The sequence below is a fragment of the Littorina saxatilis genome, linkage group LG17 (assembly GCF_037325665.1).
Source record: "Littorina saxatilis isolate snail1 linkage group LG17, US_GU_Lsax_2.0, whole genome shotgun sequence".
NCBI classification, from domain to species: Eukaryota; Metazoa; Mollusca; class Gastropoda; order Littorinimorpha; family Littorinidae; genus Littorina; species Littorina saxatilis.
Genome location: NC_090261.1, coordinates 56,120,087 through 56,142,586, shown reverse-complemented (window position 1 = coordinate 56,142,586; position 22,500 = coordinate 56,120,087). Strand labels below are relative to the sequence as shown.

General features: G+C 41.7%; 1 protein-coding gene across 1 annotated transcript in view; it reads right to left on the bottom strand.

Moving 5' to 3' along the window:
* Positions 1 to 19,791: 19,791 nt before the first annotated feature.
* The window catches only part of LOC138953110 (uncharacterized), a 10,042-nt gene continuing 7,333 nt past the window's right edge, over positions 19,792 to 22,500 (bottom strand). Inside the window, exons 3-4 of the mRNA XM_070324893.1 lie at positions 20,747 to 20,854; positions 19,792 to 20,188 (exon numbers count right to left, since the gene is read on the bottom strand). Coding sequence (XP_070180994.1) covers positions 19,967 to 20,188; positions 20,747 to 20,854 — 330 coding nt within the window. The 3' untranslated portion in view covers positions 19,792 to 19,966. The remainder of the gene's footprint in view (positions 20,189 to 20,746; positions 20,855 to 22,500) is intronic.

The window sequence follows — 22,500 nt, the reverse complement described above, 5'->3', positions numbered from 1 at the left end:
CAGACAGACAGACACACACACACACACACACAGAGACACAAAGACAGACAAACAGACACAGACACAGACATAGACACAGACAGACAGACAGACAGACGGACAGTAAAGACGGACAGACACAGTCAGACAGACAGACAGACTGACAGACAGACTGACAGACGCACACACACATCTACAGACAGACAGACAGACAGACAGACACAAACACACGCACGCACACACACAAACACACACACACACACACACTTAAATACAACATTTAGTCAAGTAGCTGTCGAACTCACAGAATGAAACTGAACGCAATGCCATTTTTCAGCAAGACCGTATACTCGTAGCATCGTCAGTCCACCGCTCATGGCAAAGGCAGTGAAATTGACAAGAAGAGCGGGGTAGTAGTTGCGCTAAGAAGGATAGCACGCTTTTCTGTACCTCTCTTTGTTTTAACTTTCTGAGCGTGTTTTTAATCCAAACATATCATATCTATATGTTTTTGGAATCAGGAACCGACAAGGCATAAGATGAAAGTGTTTTTAAATTGATTTCGACAATTTAATTTTGATAATAATTTTTATATATTTAATTTTCAGAGCTTGTTTTTAATCCAAATATAACATATTTATATGTTTTTGGAATCAGAATATGATGGAGAATAAGATGAACGTAAATTTGGATCGTTTTATAAATTTTTTTTTTTTTTTTACAATTTTCAGAATTTTAATGACCAAAGTCATTAATTAATTTTTAAGCCACCAAGCTGAAATGCAATACGGAAGTCCGGGCTTCGTCGAAGATTACTTGACCAAAATTTCAACCAATTTGGTTGAAAAATGAGGGCGTGACAGTGCCGCCTCAACTTTCACGAAAAGCCGGATATGACGTCATCAAAGACATTTATCAAAAAAATGAAAAAAATGTTCGGGGATTTCATACCCAGGAACTCTCATGTCAAATTTCATAAAGATCGGTCCAGTAGTTTAGTCTGAATCGCTCTACACACACACACACACACACACACACAGACACACGCACATACACCACGACCCTCGTCTCGATTCCCCCCTCGATGTTAAAACATTTAGTCATAACTTGACTAAATCCACCACATGGCCCATTCCTTAACGTGGTGTGGTGGTTTGCGTGTCTCGGTGACCCTAAGAGCTATGCCAGCGGGAGTGTAAACTCCTGGCAGGGCTTCCCAAGCTGGACAGGCCGAAGGGTAGAGGCCAGACTAATATGGACCAACCTTGTGCTCACAGGGCAGGTCCTTGGGCCATGAGCTAAGGGTGAGGTAACCCTGACAGAAACCTCGAGTGCTGAAGACGTATGTGTTAGGCCGCACGGCGCACTCCAACAAACCACAACACTACGCATCAACTGCCATTATGACACTTGGAGACAGAATTGACAGTAATGGTGCTCGCCCTGTGAGGATCCACCAGGCAGGTGCAGCGCCGGGCTCCGCGCCTCAAAGGAGTCCACCCTCACCTACTGGAGGTCCCTTCATCTCGTCTTGTGGAGCCAGGGGACGAGAAAGGAAAGCGACTGGCCGGAAAAACAGCAGAGCCAAGGACAACCCCACTATTAACATCATGCATTGGAATGCAGAGGGGGTATCCAATAAGAAGGAAGAATTAGAGCACTTCCTCTATGAAAACAGCATCAACATCTGCTGCATTCAGGAAACACACCTGCAAGAAGGGAAGCCCTTTAAGATCCGAGGGTACCAGGTGTTCAGGAGTGACCGACAAGGGAGGAAGAAAGGAGGAGTGATGACTCTGGTCAGGAACAACATAAATGCCAGTGAAACCAACAGATACATGGAAGAAGCAGAGTACATAGAAGTCAAGATAACGACCAATGACAGCAAGATGAACATCGTCAACTACTACTGCCCCAACGACAAGATGCTGTCGCTTGACACAATCCAGGTCCCTGACAGCGGCTTCCTCATCGCTGGAGACTTTAACAGCCAGTCCCAGAGTTGGGGATATAAAACACTAGACAGGCGAGGAGAAGACATTGAATCTTGGCAGGACGACAACCACCTGATCCTTGTCAACGACCCCAGAGATCCATCTACCTTCTACTCGCGCCGCTGGCACTCAACAACAACACCAGACCTGGCATTGTGCACAGATGACATCCACAAAAACATCTCAAGAAAAGTGGATGAACAGCTGGGTGGAAGCGACCATCGCCCAGTTCTCCTTACCATCAGTAGAGACTCAACATCTGAGCATCCACAACACCCGAGATGGAACTACAAAAAGGCAAAGTGGGGACTGTTCAATATACGAACAAATGAGCTGACCAGAGCCATAGAAACAGAGGGGAGAAACATCAACAACGTGATAAAGGAATTCAATGCTAGCATAATCCAGGCAGCCAAGGACAGCATCCCACGTGGAGTGAGGAAGGACTACATCCCATACTGGTCCGATGAGCTGCAGAAGACGCACGATGCACTCACAAGAATGAGAGAAGAGGCAGAGACGAACCCTAGCCAGGAGAACAACATCAAACTCCAAGAAAGCAAAGCAAAACATCTGAAGACAAAGCTAGAGTGCAAGAGAAGAGGCTGGAGAGAAAAGACGGCAGGGCTGAATATGGAAAAAGACACAACAAAGCTCTGGAAACTTACAAGAGCACTGAATGAAGAGGGCAACAAGGGACAGAAGATCACCCTGGAGGAGGAAGGAAGAACACTCACGGGAAAAGCCGCTGCCAATGCTTTCGCCCAAGCATATCGGGGAGAAAGCGACACCACCATACCCCTGCCTCTACAAAAGGAAGTCAGAACAGAAATTAGAGAAAGAACAGAAAGAAACGTCCAGGATGCCATGCAACAAAACATCACCATGGCCGAGCTGAAGAATGCCACCAAGAAGCTCAAAAAGAAGAAGTCTCCAGGTCCAGACAACATTACGAATGAGATGTTGCAACACATAGGCAACTCGGCCCTCCAGAAACTACTGGGCATCTTCAACCTCAGCTGGAGACAGGGACAGGTACCTCAGTGCTGGAAGGAAGCCAGGATGATCCCAGTTTTAAAGAAAGGGAAAAACAAGACCAAAACCCTGAGCTACCGACCCATCAGCCTGACAAGCTGCGTATGCAAAACCATGGAGCGCATTGTCAACCAGCGCCTGCAGCTGTACCTGGAATCAGAAAGCATCATCGTCCCAGAACAAGCCGGCTTCCGACAGCACAGAAGTACGGAGGACCAGACAACACACCTTAGCCAGGTCATAGAGGATGCTTACCAGGCCCAGAAGGTCACCCTGGCCACTTTCATTGACCTGCAGAAGGCCTTCGACAAGGTCTGGAAAGATGGACTCCTTGTGAAGCTCCTACGTTCCGGCGTCAAAGGCAACATGTACCAGTGGACCAAGTCGTACCTGCACAACCGAAAGGCCAGAGTGCTGGTGGACGGTCACTGTGGCCGAAAGGTGCTACTACGCCAAGGAGTTCCACAGGGAGGAGTACTCTCCCCCACGCTATTCATACTCTTCATTAACGACCTGGTACCAGAGTTGCCCAAGGGAGTCCAAGCGGCACTGTATGCTGATGACCTTGTTCTCTGGTGCTCGGAAGAGTATGCAACCACAGCAACCTACAGGATGCAACTTGCCCTAGAAAAGGTTGCAGCGTGGGCGGAAGACTGGTGTGTGACCATCAACAGGGAGAAGACCACTGCCACTCTCTTCACACTCTCTGCCAAAGCGACACCTGGCAAACTGACCTTGGGTGACACACCCCTGAAATTTGAAGACCAGCAAACATACCTGGGGGTCACCTATGACAAGCGCATGACCTGGAAACAACACATCATGAATGCAGAGGGAAAGGCCAGGAGAAAACTAAACATCATGCGGAAGCTGGCAGGATCACACTGGGGTGCAAACGAGAAGATCTTGAAATCAGTCTACCAGGGGACTGTACGACCGCACCTTGAGTACGGATCAAGCTCTTGGGCAACAGCAGCCAAGACACACCAGCAGGCCCTAGACAAAGTACAGAACCAAGCGCTGAGAATCATCACGGGCGCAACGAAATCAACACCCATACAGAAGATGGAACAGGTGACTGGCATTCCTCCACTGAGCAAAAGGCGAGACTGCAAAACAATGGTACAAGCCACCAAGTACCAGTGCACTCATGACCATCCAATGAGTGACAGACTCAAGAAGATGTCCTCAGGCAGGCTGAAAAGATCAAGCTTCGCTCTTGAGGCAAGGGCTTTGCAGAAGAAACATCAGACAGAGATGCCAGAGCTAGTGGAGCCACCATCTTTCTCCCTTGACGCCCCACCCTGGGAAGACAGACAAGGAAACCTGGACATACAGACCAGTGTCCCCTACCTCACAACAAAGGACGAGCAGAGCAATGTGACGAAAAAAGCCCTGACTCTTGCCATGCTTGAAGAAAGGTACCCCCAAGAAGCATGGATACGGGTGTATACTGATGGGTCAGCCACAGAGGCCGTCAAAAATGGAGGAGCGGGGGTGTATGTCCAGTACCCCAGTGGAGAGAGGCAAGCAGAGGCTATACCAACAGGCCTCCACTGTACAAACTACAGAGCTGAAGTACAGGCACTGATCCATGCAGCATACACCATCAACGACAGAGTCAACCATGACAACCAGGTGGTCTTCCTGACTGACGCTCTGTCAGTACTAGAAGCAATGACCAGTAGCAAACTGCCTCAGCTCGAACACGCTCTACACAACATCAAAAGCCTGAGGACAGTACTGCAATGGATCCCCTCCCACTGTGGTGTACAAGGAAACGAAGAGGCGGACAGGATGGCAAAGCTGGGTGCAGAAGATGAGCAAGAGAACAACCCTGTGAGCCTGACAGAGATGAAGACCATCATTAAGTCTCTGCACAGGACGCCCCAGCCACAGGACAGCTACCACCTGCTATCCAGACCACAGCAGGTGGCCATCTTCCGCCTGAGAACGGGACACAACAGACTTAACCAGCATCTCCACAAGAAGCTGCATGTTGTGCCCTCCCCCATGTGTTCTTGTGGGGAAGCAGAGCAGGACACGGCCCACATCCTACGAGACTGCAGGAACCACCAGGTGCTGAGAGAGGAAATCTGGCCAATGCCGGAGTCCCTGCACAACAAGCTGTACGGGCCAGTGGCTGCGCTGCAGAGGACCACTAATTATATCTCAAGATCTGGACTCCAAGTGTGATCGGCGATCGAAAAGAAGAAGAAGAAGAAGACTTGACTAAATGTAAAAAGACAGACAGAAAGAAAGATATAGATAGATGACGGGCGCAGTGGATAAAATATCGGCCTCCTAATCGGAAGGTCGTGAGTTCAAATCCCGGCCGCGACCGCCTGGTGGGTTGATGGAAATGTTTCCGATCTCCCACGTCAACTTGTGTGCAGACCTGCTAGTGCCTTATCCCCCTTCGTGTGTACACGCAAGCACAAGACCAAGTGCGCACGGAAAAGATCCTATAATCCATGTCTGAGTTCGGTGGGTTATAGAAAAACGAAATGGCGGGGTAAAAACGGTCATACACGTAAAAACCCACTCGTGCAAAAACATGAGTGAACGTGGGAGTTTCATCCCATGAACGAAGAAAAAGAAGAAAAAAAAGAAGAAAGATAGATGGAGAGAGAGAGAGAGAGAGAGAGAGAGAGAGAGAGTATATTTATATGTGCAGTCAACCATAACTTTACAACATTCAGCCTTTAAAAAGCTTTTTATCATTAAACACACACGCACTGATTTAAGCTGTGTGCAGTGAACCATGAATGTCAGTCGTCTGGCTGTTATCCCAACCGCATCTGAAATTGTAGTTAATCACACGTTAGATAAACTGCACCCGTCTCACCTCTCATCAAAACTAAAATTATCCGTCGTGTAGGTGCACAAGCACTTACTGCAAATACGAACCATAAACAAACATGAGAAACAAAAGAGTCGGGTGAATTAACGGTCAATTGACACGAACTGATTAACGGAATACTCCTCTAAACTTGAACCTCTCTGCCCCCCCCCCCCCCCCCCTCCTCCATCCTGTAGTCACCATCCTCACCGAAAGGCTCAGACTTTAAGCTATAGTTTTTATGAGTTGTGGATATTTTTTTTTTAATTTGTGGCTGTTTCATTGAATAGTAGTAACGACTGAATATAACACTGGTGGATATTTTTTTTAAATTTGTGGCTGTTTTATTGAATAGTAGTAACTACTGAATATATGACACTGGCCAAACCAATGGCAGTACTTTCACGCACGTGTTGCTGTTGAGAGTCCGTATATATATCAAAGTGACAGTCAACAAAGCTTACATCCACTATGAGAAATCCCAACGAAAAGTCTACAAACCCCCTTCTGCACACCATAATCTCTTCCTACTCCCTGCGCGACCACCCACTGCCCCCGTCCGCTTACCTAAAGCAGTCTCCCAAACCGCATCCTTCGAAAACATCAACTTCTACGTACTGCCCTGGCTCCAACATAACACCCTTCACCACCCCAACCTCCCCATCAGTTTCATCCCCCGATCTTGTTTTCGCGCGAAACGAACTGCAAACACTCGTGACGATTCTTGCGTGTATGTCGGGCGTGACCTTGAGTTGTACGTGACACTTACCACGCGTACGTGCGCACGCGAGCTAGCCCAGAGATAGTGACAGCCACTGCCACAGACAAAGACAGAGTGAGACGGACACAGACACAGAGAGACACACACACAAACGCACACACATACACACGCACGCACGCGCGCACACACACACATACAAACACACACACACACACACACACATGTCTACCTGCTCCAGTTTTGCAGTGTCCCCTTTCCTCTTCTCTCCTTTCATTTGTGTTGTTTGCCTCATACACCCTCCCCCCGGCCCCCAGCAGTACCACTCTCCCCTTGCCATCCTATCAACCCCTATTTCATTTTCCACCCCTGTAACCATATCAACCCAATAATGGAAAATACCCTTATTTCCGTTGCTTGCTTTACTCATTTTAACTCCCTAGCTGTGCCAACCCGACCTCGCACCCCATCGCCCTCCCCCCCCCCCCCCCGGTAATCCTACTATCCTCCCCCCACCCCCCTGGTAAAGTTTACAAGAAAAATGTTCATTCAAAATGAACAGCGTCGATGCAATGTCCACCAAAGATTTATTTTGGGAAGTGTTAAAGGTTAGGGTCAAAAGTTAATGAATTGCATGTTGTGCTGGATATATAAATTGTTTATTTCAGTCAATGCTTGATTCATAAGTACATTTTTCAGCATGGTGCATCTACAGGAGGGTGCTCCAACAATGATGCATAGTGCCAACATTTAGCGCAAACTTTTCACAACAGTGCATTATTACCACAAAGCGCATACAGCGATTATATAGTAGCAAGTTGCACTAAACATTTGAACAAAATGCATTTTGCATTTTGTTCAAATGTTAACAGCACAGCACCAAGTTTTGCATAAGTGCACTGACCATTTCACAAAAGTGCATAACAGCTGTGACAATTTTACAAAAGTGCATTGACCATTTCAGGCAGATGGCTAACATGCAGATTTCGCTTTTGTCTGTCTTTCTTTGAAAAGTAGGCATGTTCAAGATCGATGAAGTCATGAGCAATTGGGTTAGACGACAGAAAAGATTCAAAAACGTCAGATTCAGTTAGATGACAGAAAAGATTCAAAAACGTCAGATTCAGTGTTTTGGGCACTGTTGAACAGGAACATTCTCTCCTGTTCAACAAATGTGGGTTCAATTCAAAAGCAACATTGTCACAGATAGGCTAGTGTTACATTTCTGTAAAGTTTCAAAAATATCTTCCATGTTTTGGTTACTGTTGAACAGAGGCATATTTTCCTGTTCAAAAAAGTCTGACACAAATTGTCGTAGTTGTGGGTTAAGGTTCGATCTATACTGTCCTTCAAACGAGTCGTAGAACCGTCATTGTCACAGATAGTGTTACATTTCTGTTTTACATTCAAACGAGTCGTAGAAGTACTAGTACATTTGCGTTTGGTTGTTTTTTTCTTTTAGATTCCTGTCACTCATACTAGCAGTATTGATTGAGGTACATAAATCTGTTGATGTACAGGGATGACTTGTTTGTAATGAATCCTTGTTTCCTCCACATTGAGTTTGCATTGCAGTTGGACAGAAATGAACACATTGATAATGGCTTTTGAGAAAATCAATCAATTCTGCAAAGGAATTAACTTGATGACATCAAAACTGCAGCGCCATTTGAAGAATGGTTACCATTTCTGTTTCTTTGATGGGAATCAAACAAATAAAAACATTGACTATCCAAGTTACCATGAATGGCAATAGTTGACTCCTGAAAAGTAGCAAGGATATAATTTGAGACGATAAACGCCTGATGCAATCCCTCCTCAAGGTCAGTCAACTCAAAACCTTCATCATTCGCAACATCAGTAGGCAACACAGCGGGATTCGTATGTCCAGAAATCATGTCGAAAAAATATTACATTTCAAAAGCATATCCAACCACAGTTGTTGGCAAGTGTTCGTGTCCGAGGTAGCCTTCAGAGTGTGTATATGTATTCATGTGACAGAGAACGTGACCTCATTGTTCAATCCTCTCTCTCTCTTCTTTCTCATTCGAACGCACACACGCAAGAACGTAGCCTACGCACGCATGCACGCGCACGCACACACACACACACACACACCCCGCTGACGCACACGGCAAACCACGCACACACACACTGACTGTCGGCAAGCATCTCTTTTTGTTTTCTTTACCTTTGTTTATTGTGTTTTCGATATTTGTGTTTATTTTTTGCTTGACTTATCTGTTTTATTTTAATGTTTGCTATCCACATCGTGTGATAAATGTTTCTTCTCAGTCTCCGAGTCAGTTTAGTTTCTGCACGCCGCTTTGGTACTCCTTGTTTTTCTTTCTGGTGTATTGTGCGCGACTGATTTGCGGATTTATTTTTATTCCTTTCATATGCAGTTGAAGTGTTGTGGGTGTTATTGTCTGTATATGCTATGTTGCGTCTGTGTATGCCTACAAGAATTTTGGGTGTAATGTGCCTGTGGTCTGCTCGCAGTCGAGCACAGAAAACATGGCGGCGCCCTGCAGGCAAATTCCTCAAAAGTCTTCCCGACCGCAGATACCAGCGTCGTCCGCGACGCTGGAATAATTTCCAACCCAGTACCCTTCTCCTAACCCCTCCTCACCCCCCCCCCCCCTCAATCCCCTCTCTCTTACCACTACCACCCCATTTGCCCCTATTTCCCTCCTATTTAGGAAAGACAGGTAGCTCTTTTTTCCGGTCGATTCGCTCAAGCACAATAGATCGGGTAGATCTGATGGGAGGGGTGGCGAATCTGTGTTCAAGCGTTTGAAAACGGTTTGAACGGTTGTGCACGTCAGCATGGTAATACGCACGACGGCACGTGACAAAGCTCGTAGCGGGAGGTATAAAAAAAGCAACAAAAAAACCAAACAACAAAAAAAGCAGAAATTTCTCGTCCAAGATAATACGTTATTTTTAATGTCTTTGTACGTTGCCTTTGAGATGGCACAAATACAAGAGAAGTAAATCAGAGGACACAACACACAAAAAATAACAATATAAACAAGTCGCGTAAGGCGAAAATACAATATTTAGTCAAGTAGCTGCCCTTTTTCAGCAAGACCGTATACTCGTAGCATCGTCAGTCCACCGCTCATGGCAAAGGCAGTGAAATTGACAAGAAGAGCGGGGTAGTAGTTGCGCTAAGAAGGATAGCACGCTTTTCTGTACCTCTCTTTGTTTTAACTTTCTGAGCGTGTTTTTAATCCAAACATATCATATCTATATGTTTTTGGAATCAGGAACCGACAAGGAATAAGATGAAAGTGTTTTTAAATTGATTTCGAAAAAAAAATTTTGATAATAATTTTTATATATTTAATTTTCAGAGCTTGTTTTTAATCCGAATATAACATATTTATATGTTTTTGGAATCAGCAAATGATGGAGAATAAGATAAACGTAAATTTGGATCGTTTTATAAATTTTTATTTTTTTTTACAATTTTCCGATTTTTAATGACCAAAGTCATAAATTAATTTTTAAGCCACCAAGCTGAAATGCAATACCGAACCCCGGGCTTCGTCGAAGATTACTTGACCAAAATTTCAACCAATTTGGTTGAAAAATGAGGGCGTGACAGTGCCGCCTCAACTTTCACGAAAAGCCGGATATGACGTCATCAAAGACATTTATCAAAAAAATGAAAAAAATGTTCGGGGATTTCATACCCAGGAACTCTCATGTCAAATTTCATAAAGATCGGTCCAGTAGTTTAGTCTGAATCGCTCTACACACACACACAGACACACACACAGACACACACACAGACACACGCACATACACCATACCCTCGTTTCGATTCCCCCTCGATGTTAAAATATTTAGTCAAAACTTGACTAAATATAAAAAGATGGAATCGTGTTTGTCATTCTTTGTGACTAAATGCTGGGTACTGCGGAAAAGGTCCCAAAATATTGATTAAATCGACTGCACCCGTATTCATCACACACACACTCGCACACACACACACACACACACACACACACGCGCGCACACACACACACATACAGTGAGTCACACACACACGCGCGCGCGCATAAAGACACACACACACACACAAAGACACACAAACACACACACACACACACACACACACACACACACACACACACACACACACACACACACACACACACACACACACACACACCAAAGAAACCAAACATTCAGGTTTTTTTCAAGTCAACGTTTACTTTCGCTGGAAGGTTCTACAAGGGTATGAAACGACTCTGAAGAATAAAGAAAATGATCCTATGGATCATTACAGAGTTAGGTGATGCACAGAAAAACAAACGTTTTCAGTTTAATAAAAAAAAAAGAGAAAAAAAAAAACCAAGGACTTAAAAACAGACAGAAAGAAAAGGTATTCGAAACAAAATAACCTGAACACATACTGTTGAAATAGTGCCTGCAATATGTGAACAATAGCTGGCAAAAATCCCTTTTGAGATCAGTTAAGTATTGGTTATGTTTGATCTAGTAAAACAAAGAAACAGCCAGTTAAGAAATTGCGAAAGCTGGATTCAATGCCTCAGCTTGACTTGAATTGTTGATGATGATGATTCTGGAAAAATGGTACATTCATGAAAACGTTATTTAGTGGAATAAATGCTTTGGCTGTTTCTTACAACTTTCAAAATGACTATTTGCCAAAAGGCACCAAAAATTGGTATACATATACATACAAAAAAAATGATGCGAATTTAAAAACTTGACTTTGAACGGATGATTTGTTACTGGGGCTCAAAACCATGACTAGTTTTTTTTTTCTGACACCAGAACTGAAAAAGTATGAAAAGCACTACGACAAGAATCCTACACTTGAAAACTGTAATGAAAAAGATTACTACCTTTGACAACTGATGTCATGATATGAAACATACAAAATCTTATACAAAATCAAACAAGATCGCAAGAAAACATCACTGCAGGTAAAAGTTCCTGCGATCGTCACCAGTTGTCGTTCCGATTTTTTGGGGCTTCAGACATTCTGGCAGAATTTTTGTGTTTCGTGTTTTTTTGCCTCTCTGAAACTCTCTGAAACTATTACTGGCGTTTAGCTGAATCAACCAAACCAAAGAAATCTATCAATAACAAAGCCAGAATAAGCACGAATGGCCCGGATCACTCAATTAAATCAATGGCCCGTCAAATTAAAACAAACAAACACGTCAGTCTATTTCGATCGGTCTTGGCTGGCATGTCAGAGTGTTAGCAGGTCACGTGACTGACTCACTGGCCGTGTCAGGGGCAGTTACTCCGTACAGAGAGCGGCGACGAAGCCGCAGTGGCCAACGACTTATTATTTTGATAGGACAAAGCCCCGATGACCAACGCATTAGCAAAACCCCGCTACCATAAACAAAATCCAATTCTAACAGCAGTGTGTGTCCGTCTGGCCGTACTAAGTCCTTTCAACGAACGTGCAAGTGGAAAAATAAACAAAGAAGAATAAAAGCTACAACAATCTCCCGATATATGCAAGGTTCGTCGTCATTGCGAATGATTCTCAAACGGTTGACTCTTCTTGCACTGCCATAGAGATCAACCAGAAGCCAAAGCTACGCGTAATCCGGCCTTCGTGTCGAACAAAAAGTTTTCAAAAGTAAAGCCCCATTACGGAGTCGGAGTTTCAAGGCCGGGGCTTTACTGTACTGGCGTAAAAGACATCTTATTTACAAGATTGTACAAGTTTTGTGCGTACATCTTCACATTGAAACCGTTTGACAAATAAAAGAGAATAACGTGGTTTTGATGATTGGGCAAAAAAACACCAACAAATGTTGCAAAAATGGTTTTGGATGGACGGGCTTTGAACTCCGATGTTGTTCGTAGTTGCCAAATGACGATTTTGGTTACGATTTCGATTACATTGCATAGATTTTTTGAAAAGAAAAATTGCGAATAGAAATTGAGAAAAATATACTTTGAAATTTTGTAAATATAAAAGCTCTAAAACTGGATGTTTGACGAAAGAAGGTTTGACAGTAAAATACCACAGACAATATTTCATGGCACAATATAGAAAATGTTCTTATCAAACAAAATAAAGGCACATCTTATATGTGCAAATCTGTGGAGCATTAAGGCTGGAGCACACTTTGGAAAGTACGTTGGAGTAGCCTCCCTTCTTCGTTGGAGTAGCCTCCCTTCCCGGATTTAGAACGCGTTTCGTATCGTAACAGATTATCCACTTACTAGCCATATCCGTATGCAAAATAATGAAATAAACATTAGGAAATGGCAGACGTTTACAAATATCGACATTCTCTATCAGTGCAATAAAAAACAATCGTTAGAACTTGCATTTACGACATGTCGTACGTGAGAACGTGTCAGTAAACAAGCACTTTTTGCCTGGCTGAAGAACCCCACGAGTCAAGCTAAAACAGACGACAAGTAATGGAAAGCAGTCAGCGGATAAACATAACAAACTACTGATGAAAAAGTGTGTTCATCCCTGCTCTGGATAAAAGACATCGGACTGATGACAACGTGGCAGCGTTCACGCGAAAAGATTTTTTTTCAGATTATCGCTTCTACATTTTATTGCACGTACTTGGGGCAGATCTGAATTTCTGAAAGATGACAAATCGGTCTTGTGAGTTGAGAACCACATGTTCTTTGCCGACAGAAATCACGATGGGACAAGTAATGTAGATTGTGTTGAAGAGATGTTTGCAGATTATCGCATCTACATTTTATTGCTCAGATCAATGCACGTAGTTGGGGTAGATCTGAATTTCGCAATGGAAGACGACAAATCCGTCTTGTGAGTTAAGAACCACACGTTCTTTTGCAGCAGAAATCACTATGGGACAAGATGAGGATTGTGTTGAGGGGCTAATACTGACTGACTTTAGATGAAGAGTTCCTAGACTGCCTGGTTTTTGTAGAGAGGCATCATGATGATATCCTGGGTTTTTTTTACGTTCTTGGTGACAACGCGCCAGAATCGCACGAAGATCGAACTCTCGAAGAAAACAAGTTTATCGCTGAACATCGGAAATGTGAAATGCTCTTCCTGTCTGACCAGTCTCCCCGTTAAATCCACAGGCTACATTATTTATCAGGTAACTTACCAAACCGGAGTGTGTGTGTGTGTGTGTGTGTGTGTACACCGGATTACCACCATCAACGCACCCTTTTGGACTTTTCTACTATGCCTGCTGTGACATTCACGAGGATTATTGTGATTCTTGGACAATCGTGTGCCTATGCTGGACTTGCAGGAAGACAAACGGTGCCGGAACGGTATACGTGCTGCCAAGTGTGCACGTCCAGAGCACAGTGTGAACCGAGAGTGAGTGTGTCATTGTGTGGAAGTTTTGCTTGATTGATTTATTCATGATTTAATTTGCTTTTTGGTTCAATAGTAAAATCTGTGTATGTTATACTTTGTATTTTGTGGTGTGATTCGCCCGAGTGCGAGACCCCCATCCCCGAACGCCTCTGTGGGTGGAATTGTATATATACTTGTGTAACGTGAGTGTGTAGATGAGAATGTGAAAGTTGCTTTGGACCCAGATACACACAGCAGACACCAACGCAACAGCTAAGTTTCAGCCTGACAAAGAAATTCGAGTGACACAGCTAATGGCTGTACTTGTTATTTCTCTATTAAAACAAATGTTTCAAGATCTTTAGGCCAAAACAAATAAATTGTCTGTTTCTATTAACATGGCTAAAAAAAATAGGGTAGGTAGGTAGGTGTTTTTGTTGTTGTTGTTGCCAGGATAGAATTCTTGAAAATAACTAAATGACACAAAGAGACAAGACTCGCTATAGATAGATTTATAAAAAAACAAACAAATGTGACAAAGGATATAAAATGATTGTTTTACCTGGTCTGGAATCTTCAGTAGTAATTGCATAAAAAAAAGTCTGATATATCAATTATCATGTTAACTTTTTCTTAAAATGGGTGCGTTAAATCCTAGTCTGTTTGTTTTTAATGGACTAAGCAATCCTTGGACTGACAGAAAAGATGTATTTTAAAAATGTCCAGTTGCTTTTACCTATTTTTCTAATTGGAAGAGAATACAAATTATGCACTCTTTTCTGTTCAAATGGGTAGAGGGCGGGGGTAGTAAAAGGATCACAGTTCAAGATTTTGCGCGACAAGAGGTGTGTTTCTTTTATAAAGAGCAAAAACTCAACTTGGTATCTAACACTATTTCTGAACACTGTAACCACTTTAGAACTTTTTTTCTTTTTTTTTCTGTCTTCCAAACTTCTAATTCAGCTTCAAAAATGATTAAAAAAAAGGGTTTTTTTCTTCTGAAATTTACAGTTAAATCACTATTTTGGATATTCTATTTTGCTTCCCTATTTATCTTCTTAAGTTTTTGATCATCTTATTACCTTGCTTTTCTATTTGGAAGATAATATGCACTCTTTTCTGAAAAATGGGTAGGGGGTGGGGGTAGTAAAAGCATCACAGTATAAAATTTTGTGCGACAAGAGGTGTGTTTCTTTTAACTGTGATGAAGAGGGATAACTCAACTTGGTATCTAACACTAGTTCTGAACACTGTAACCACTTTAGCACTTTTAATTTATTTGTTCTGTCTTCCAAGCTTTAAATTCAGCTTAAAAAATGAGTAAAACAGTGTGTGTTTTCTGAATTCACCAGTTAAATCACTCTGTTGGATGATGTTTTTTGCTTCCCTCTTTCTGTTCTGAAGTTTTTGATCATCTGACTACCTTGCTTTTCTATTTGGAAGATAATATGCACTCTTTTCTGAAAAATGAGTAGGGGGTGGGGGGTAGTAAAAGCATCACAGTTCAAGATTTTGCGCGACAAGAGGTGTGTTTCTTTCAACTGTGATGAAGAGGAATAACTCAACTTGGTATCTAACACTATTTCTGAACACTGTAACTACTGAAGCACTTTTAATTTTTTTTTCTGTCTTCCAAGCTTTAAATTCAGCATATAAAATGAGTAAAAAATTGGGTTTTTTTTTTTAATTCACCAGTTAAATCACTCTGTTGGATGTTATTTTTTGCTTCCCTATTTCTGTTCTGAAGTTTTTGATCATCTGACAACCTTGCTTTTCTATTTGGAAGATAATATGCACTCTTTTCTGAAAAAATGGGTAGGGGGTGGGGGAAGTAAAAGTATCACAGTTCAAGATTTTGGCCGACAAGAGGTGTATTTCTTTTAACAGTGGTAAAGAGGGATAACTCAACTTGGTATCTAACACTATTTCTGAACACTGTAATCACTTTAACACTTTTAATTTATGTTTGTTTGTGTTCCAAGTTTTAAATTAAGCTTCAAAAATGGGTAAAAAAAATAGTTTTCTCATAATTCACAAGTTAAATCATTATGTTGGATGTTCTATTTTGCTTCCCTCTTTCTCTTCTTAAGTTTTTGATCATCTGACTACCCTGCTTTTCTATTTGGAAGATAATATGCACTCTTTTCTGACAAATGGGAAGGGGGTGGGGGTAGTAAAAGCATCACAGTTCAAAATTTTGCACGTTAAGAGGTGTGTTTTTTTTTAAATTGGTAAAGAGGGATAACTCAACTTGGTATCTAACACTATTTCTGAACACTGTAATCACTTTAACACTTTTGATTTATGTTTGTCTGTGTTCCAAGTTTCAAATTAAGCTTCAAAAATTGGTAAAAAAATGGTTTTTTTAATAATTCACAAGTTAAATCATTATGTTGGATGTTCTATTTTGCTTCTCTCTTTCTCTTCTTTAAGTTTTTGATCATCTGACTACCCTGCTTTTCTATTTGAAAGATAATATGCACTCTTTTCTGAAAAATGGGTAGGGGGTGGGGGTAGTAAAAGCATCACAGTTCAAGATTTTGCGCGACAAGAGGTGTGTTTTTTTTAACTGTGATGAAGAGGGATAACTCAACTTGGTATCAAACACTATTTCTGAACACTGTAACCACTTTAGCACTTTTAATTTTTTTTTTCTGTCTTCAGTTCCAAGCTTTAAATTAAGCTAATAAAATGAGTAAAAAAGTGGGTTTTTTTTAGAATTCACCAGTTAAATCACTATGTTGGATGTTCTATTTTGCTTCCCTATTTCTGTTCTTCAGTTTTTGATCATCTGACTACCCTGCTTTTCTATTTGGTAGATAATAATTATGCACTCTTTTCTGAAAAAATGGGTAGGGGGTGGGGGAAGTAAAAGTATCACAGTTCAAGATTTTGCGCGACAAGAGGTGTATTTCTTTTAACAGTGGTAAAGAGGGATAACTCAACTTGGTATCTAACACTATTTCTGAACACTGTAATCACTTTAACACTTTTAATATATGTTTGTCTGTGTTCCAAGTTTCAAATTAAGCTTCACAAATGGGTAAAAAAAATAGTTTTCTCATAATTCACAAGTTAAATTATTATGTTGGATGTTCTATTTTGCTTCCCTCTTTCTCTTCTTAAGTTTTTGATCATCTGACTACCTTGCTTTTCTATTTGGAAGATAATATGCACTCTTTTCTGACAAATGGGAAGGGGGTGGGGGTAGTAAAAGCATCACAGTTCAAGATTTTGCGCGACAAGAGGTGTGTTTTTTTTAACTGTGATGAAGAGGGATAACTCAACTTGGTATCAAACACTATTTCTGAACACTGTAACCACTTTAGCACTTTTAATTTTTTTTTTCTGTCTTCAGTTCCAAGCTTTAAATTAAGCTAATAAAATGAGTAAAAAAGTGGGGTTTTTTTAGAATTCACCAGTTAAATCACTATGTTGGATGTTCTATTTTGCTTCCCTATTTCTGTTCTTCAGTTTTTGATCATCTGACTACCCTGCTTTTCTATTTGGTAGATAATAATTATGCACTCTTTTCTGAAAAAATGGGTAGGGGGTGGGGGAAGTAAAAGTATCACAGTTCAAGATTTTGCGCGACAAGAGGTGTATTTCTTTTAACAGTGGTAAAGAGGGATAACTCAACTTGGTATCTAACACTATTTCTGAACACTGTAATCACTTTAACACTTTTAATATATGTTTGTCTGTGTTCCAAGTTTCAAATTAAGCTTCACAAATGGGTAAAAAAAATAGTTTTCTCATAATTCACAAGTTAAATTATTATGTTGGATGTTCTATTTTGCTTCCCTCTTTCTCTTCTTAAGTTTTTGATCATCTGACTACCTTGCTTTTCTATTTGGAAGATAATATGCACTCTTTTCTGACAAATGGGAAGGGGGTGGGGGTAGTAAAAGCATCACAGTTCAAAATTTTGCGCGTTAACAGGTGTATTTTTTTTTAAATTGGTAAAGAGTGATAACTCAACTTGGTATCTAATACTATTTCTGAACACTGTAATCACTTTAACACTTTTAATCAATGTTTGTTGGTGTTCCATGCTTCAAATTGAGCTTCAAAATGGATACAAAAGGATTTTTTTCCGAATTCACAAGTAAAATCACTACGTTTAATGTTCTATTTTGCTTCCCTATTTCTCTTCTTCAGTTTGTGATCATCTGATTGTTATTTTGTTTACATTTTCACAATACAATATTGCAACTTATTCAGTAGTGTTTGCGTGAAAAAATCTGATACCTATGCTTAAACTTCAGTCGTTATCTTAAAATTTTGCGCGTTAAGCCCTTTATATTTTGTATTTTCCTGATAAAGCAAACATTGAACTAACAGAAAAAGTAACTTTTAAAACTACCTAATCACTTTGAAATTGGGCCTCCAAAGTGTTCTCCAGCCTTAAGTCGCAAGATGTACACGTAATATCGTAACACTTCTGAGAGATCGACACACTGCCGAAACATTCAATGCTCCAAGTTTCGCCAACATCAAACTCTTCACACAAAGAAGCTTAATCCAAAAATTTACATATCTGTAATTTGAATATCACTTTTCATGCTTCTTCTTCTGCGTTCGTGGGCTGAAACTCCCACGTACACTCGTGTTTTCTGCACCAGTGGAATTTTACGTGTATGACCGTTTTTTACCCCGCCATTTAGGCAGCCATACGCCGTTTTCGGAGGAAGCATGCTGGGCATGTTCGTGTTTCTATAACCCACCGAACTCTGACATGGATTACAGGATCTTTTTCGTGCGCACTTGGTCTTGTGCTTGCGTGTACACACGGGGGTGTTCGGACACCGAGGAGAGTCTGCACACAAAGTTGACTCTGAGAAATAAATCTCTCGCCGAACGTGGGGACGAACTCACGCAGACAGCGGCCAACTGGATACAAATCCAACGCGCTGCCGACTGAGCTACATCCCCGCCCCGTCTTTTCATGCAAATGTACACATTTAAAACACATCAAGAACACTTTGTATAGCGTGTTAGTGACGGCAGTGTGTGTGTGTGTGTGTGTGTGTGTGTGTGTGTGTGTGTGTGTGTGTGTGTGTGTGTGTGTGTGTGTGTGTGTGTCTCTGTGTCTGTGTGTCTGTGTCTGTGTGTGCGCGTGCGCGCGCGCCTGTTTGTATGCGCCATTAAACGTCTGAATCGACTATCTCAACACTTGCATGTCCTGGCAAGATAGCCTTAAATTCCACTCCATACAAACTTTGGTTATAACGATTATATACAGCAATAGTAGCATATACACAAGGAAATAAGGTAACACAGAACAATACAATCGGTGGATATCTTAAAATAAGATCGTGTCTCTCGTAAAATCAGGAAAACAAGTATGGGCAATCACACGAAAAAACTTTCAAAACTGCGAAAATAATGTCTAAAGAAACAAGCGTAAGTCTCTATACACGGCAAAGGTAAGCAACATCCCCTGCTTCTGGTTTAATCCATAAAGACTTTGGCAAAATGAACAAGAATGACCTTAATCCACTATCATCACACATTCCCTCCATCAACCCAATCCTCCCCCCCCCCCCCCCACCCCCCACCTTTAATTTCGCAGCTTGTGCCCATCGTCTTTGTGCAAAATTCAGCGGATAAATATGATGATTGTTATTCTAACACACAGTGCAATCATGTACAAAATGACACACTGGGAAGAGATCTATACGGATATCCAGGAGTGATCTTGAATAATGAAAATTTCATTAATGAGCAAAAATACAAGAGCTCTGGACGCTCATGTTACAGGAATGTTGCAGAGAGATCACTACAAGTGCTGTTCAGTTCATTCATTTCCCGCGCTGTCAGCAATTTTTTTTACCCAAGTTTTACTTTTTATTAATTCTCCTTGCCCCCCCCCCCCCCCCCCCCCCCCCACCCCTCTGCCGTTAGGACTGAGGTGCACGAACCGAAAATGGGTTCCACCCAAATGGGCGAGAACAAACCGCGGGGTCTGATTCGTTGAAATCACAACAAATCTGAATTTCAACCAATCCAATACCGCGCCTGGGTCCCACCCGGTTGGTCACTTTCTCGTGCACCTCGGCCCAGGAATCGGAGATGCAACATCAGCGCGGGCGTGCATCAATGTTGTCGAGGTCACCGATGTGCTGACAGTGCGGCGTGACGTCAGGAAGCACGTGCATCAGGCGTTCAGCACCTTGCAGCAGACGACAGTCGCCGCAGTGACGGTGACGCAGCAACTCCTGGCCCAGACGCGACAGTTCGCGGATCAGAGCTTCTTTCTCTGCCATCAGCTGGCGGTTCTTTTCCTGGCTCTCGTTCATTTGCTGGCCACAGAATCAAACAATCTACAATGAATGTGTGTTGCAGATGGCCTGTTTACCACGTCTCTCCGCTCTCAAAAATAGTCATGTGTTTTCATTAACATGGAAAACGAGAGGGCCAAAAAGTACGATCGACAGCGGCTTTCTATGAAACGTTCACTAAAAGGTACGTAGATCATAGCCCCTTGTGCGTAAGTCATCATCCTGTGAACGAAAGTCATCCCGTCCTTCAAATGTAGGTCATCAACTTTGTGTTCGTCATAAGCGTTCAATCTCTGTGCGGAAGTCATCACCCATTGTTCAAAAACCATTACGCATTTTACGTAAGTTATCGCCCTTTGTACGTAATTCATCTTACATTGTACGTAGGTCCTCAGACACCCCTTGTTGTATGCAAGTCATCTCTCACCCCGACTTAAACGTCAGTCGTCACCCCTTGCCTATATATATATAAGTCACCACCCCTTCCCGCCCCGTTTCACGCCTCTCCTCTAATGAAGCATTTCATAGATCTGTGGCCGAGTCTTCAGCGAAAGACGAAGAGAAACACACATAACTTACCTGTTTTACGTCGGTCTCTTTCTTCTTCTTCTTCTCGCGGAACCTGCGGGCCGCCCCTCTGTTCTGTGCGCGTCGAACGTCCCTCCTGGTTTGGTCCACCTCTGTCATCTGTACACAGGCACACCTTTCGTTTGATCTAATGTCGACTGTATGCTTGAGGTACGATGACAGGGTTGGGGATGAAATGAACACTCAACAAAGGTAAGAGAAGGGGAGAGATTCAAAACTTTAATACAAAGGGATAAAGGTTTTAGGCAATGCCTAATCTTCCAACCTGTCCCTTTTAGACATACATGACATTATACATTACAATTATATATTTATATAACATGTATTGAACAGCCAAACGAATAACTAATTAACTAAGAATTTGTAATCAGGTTAAAAGTAACAAAACACTAGTTATAATAACGTGGTTCATTGATTAATAAAATGATGATTAAGATGTTATGCAGTAACAGTTATGATTTTAAAGCGTAGGGAGAGAATTATTTTTGACAAAGATATTTTCGAACATTTTTTTTAAAAGATGAAAGGGTTTGACATGTTTTACAGTACATTGGAAGTATATTCCACACAAGCGATCCCCAGTAGGATAAACTAGATTTATACAAATCAATGCGTGGGAGCGGTAGCGTATAATTCAAAAGCCTCGCTCTACCAGGAGGACGCTCAAACAGGTCTTGGATGTATGAAGGTGTTTCATGGTTGTACATTTTAAACATGAAAACACTAGCATTTAAAAAGAACTGCTGATGTAGCGGAAGAATGTTCAGTTGAGTGTATTTTTCTTGAGTAGTCATATTGGGATCTCGGTTTAATAACTTTACACCTCTCTTGTGAAGTGTGTTTATTTTCTTTATATGAACATCACTGGCATTGCACCAGACAGTAGATGCATAGCAAATGTGAGAGAGACAGTGTGCGTGGAAAAACATTTTGAGGGCATCCACAGAAACAACGCACCAGAGCTTGTTAAGTAAGAAAAGGTTCCTAGAAACTCGTTTATAAACTGTATCAATGTGAGAGCGCCAGTTAAGTTCATCATCAATTACAACTCCAAGCACACGGTGTTGATGGACTTGAGCAATGCTAACTGTACCATGCATAAGATCAAGGCTCAGAGGCTGTCGCTGGTGTTTTTGTCTTGTGGTTATTAACATGCTTTTTGTTTTCTTAGGATGCAGTGCCATTCTGTTACAATTACACCAATCATTAATATTTGCTATACTTTCTTGGAGTACTTTTCTTATGAGATTTATATCTGTATTACTGCTGTGAAGTGTTGAGTCATCCGCAAAAAGATCAAGTACAGCATTTTCTTGTTTGAGGTGTAATGGTAAATCATTAATGTATAGTCCAAACAGTAAGGGACCAAGGATAGAACCTTGTGGGACTCCACATTTTACAGTGCCTTGTGATGAATATGAACCGTTTAGGTAGACTGCTTGTTTCCTATCTGACAGATATGATGTAAAAAAGGACACAGATGAGCTATTTTGCAGGTAAATAAGTAATTTGTCTAACAAAATAGCGTGATCAACTAAGTCAAATGCTTTCCTGAGATCAAGGAATACCGCTCCAACCATTTCACGATTGTTTATTGCTTTTAGCCAGGTATCACAGAGCCGGGTAAGAGCAGTATGACATGAATGTTTAGGACGAAAACCTGATTGATAAGGATGAAAAATATTGTTTTCTTCAACATATTTAAGGAGATGGGTGTGTATATGCTTTTCCAGGGGTTTAGACAG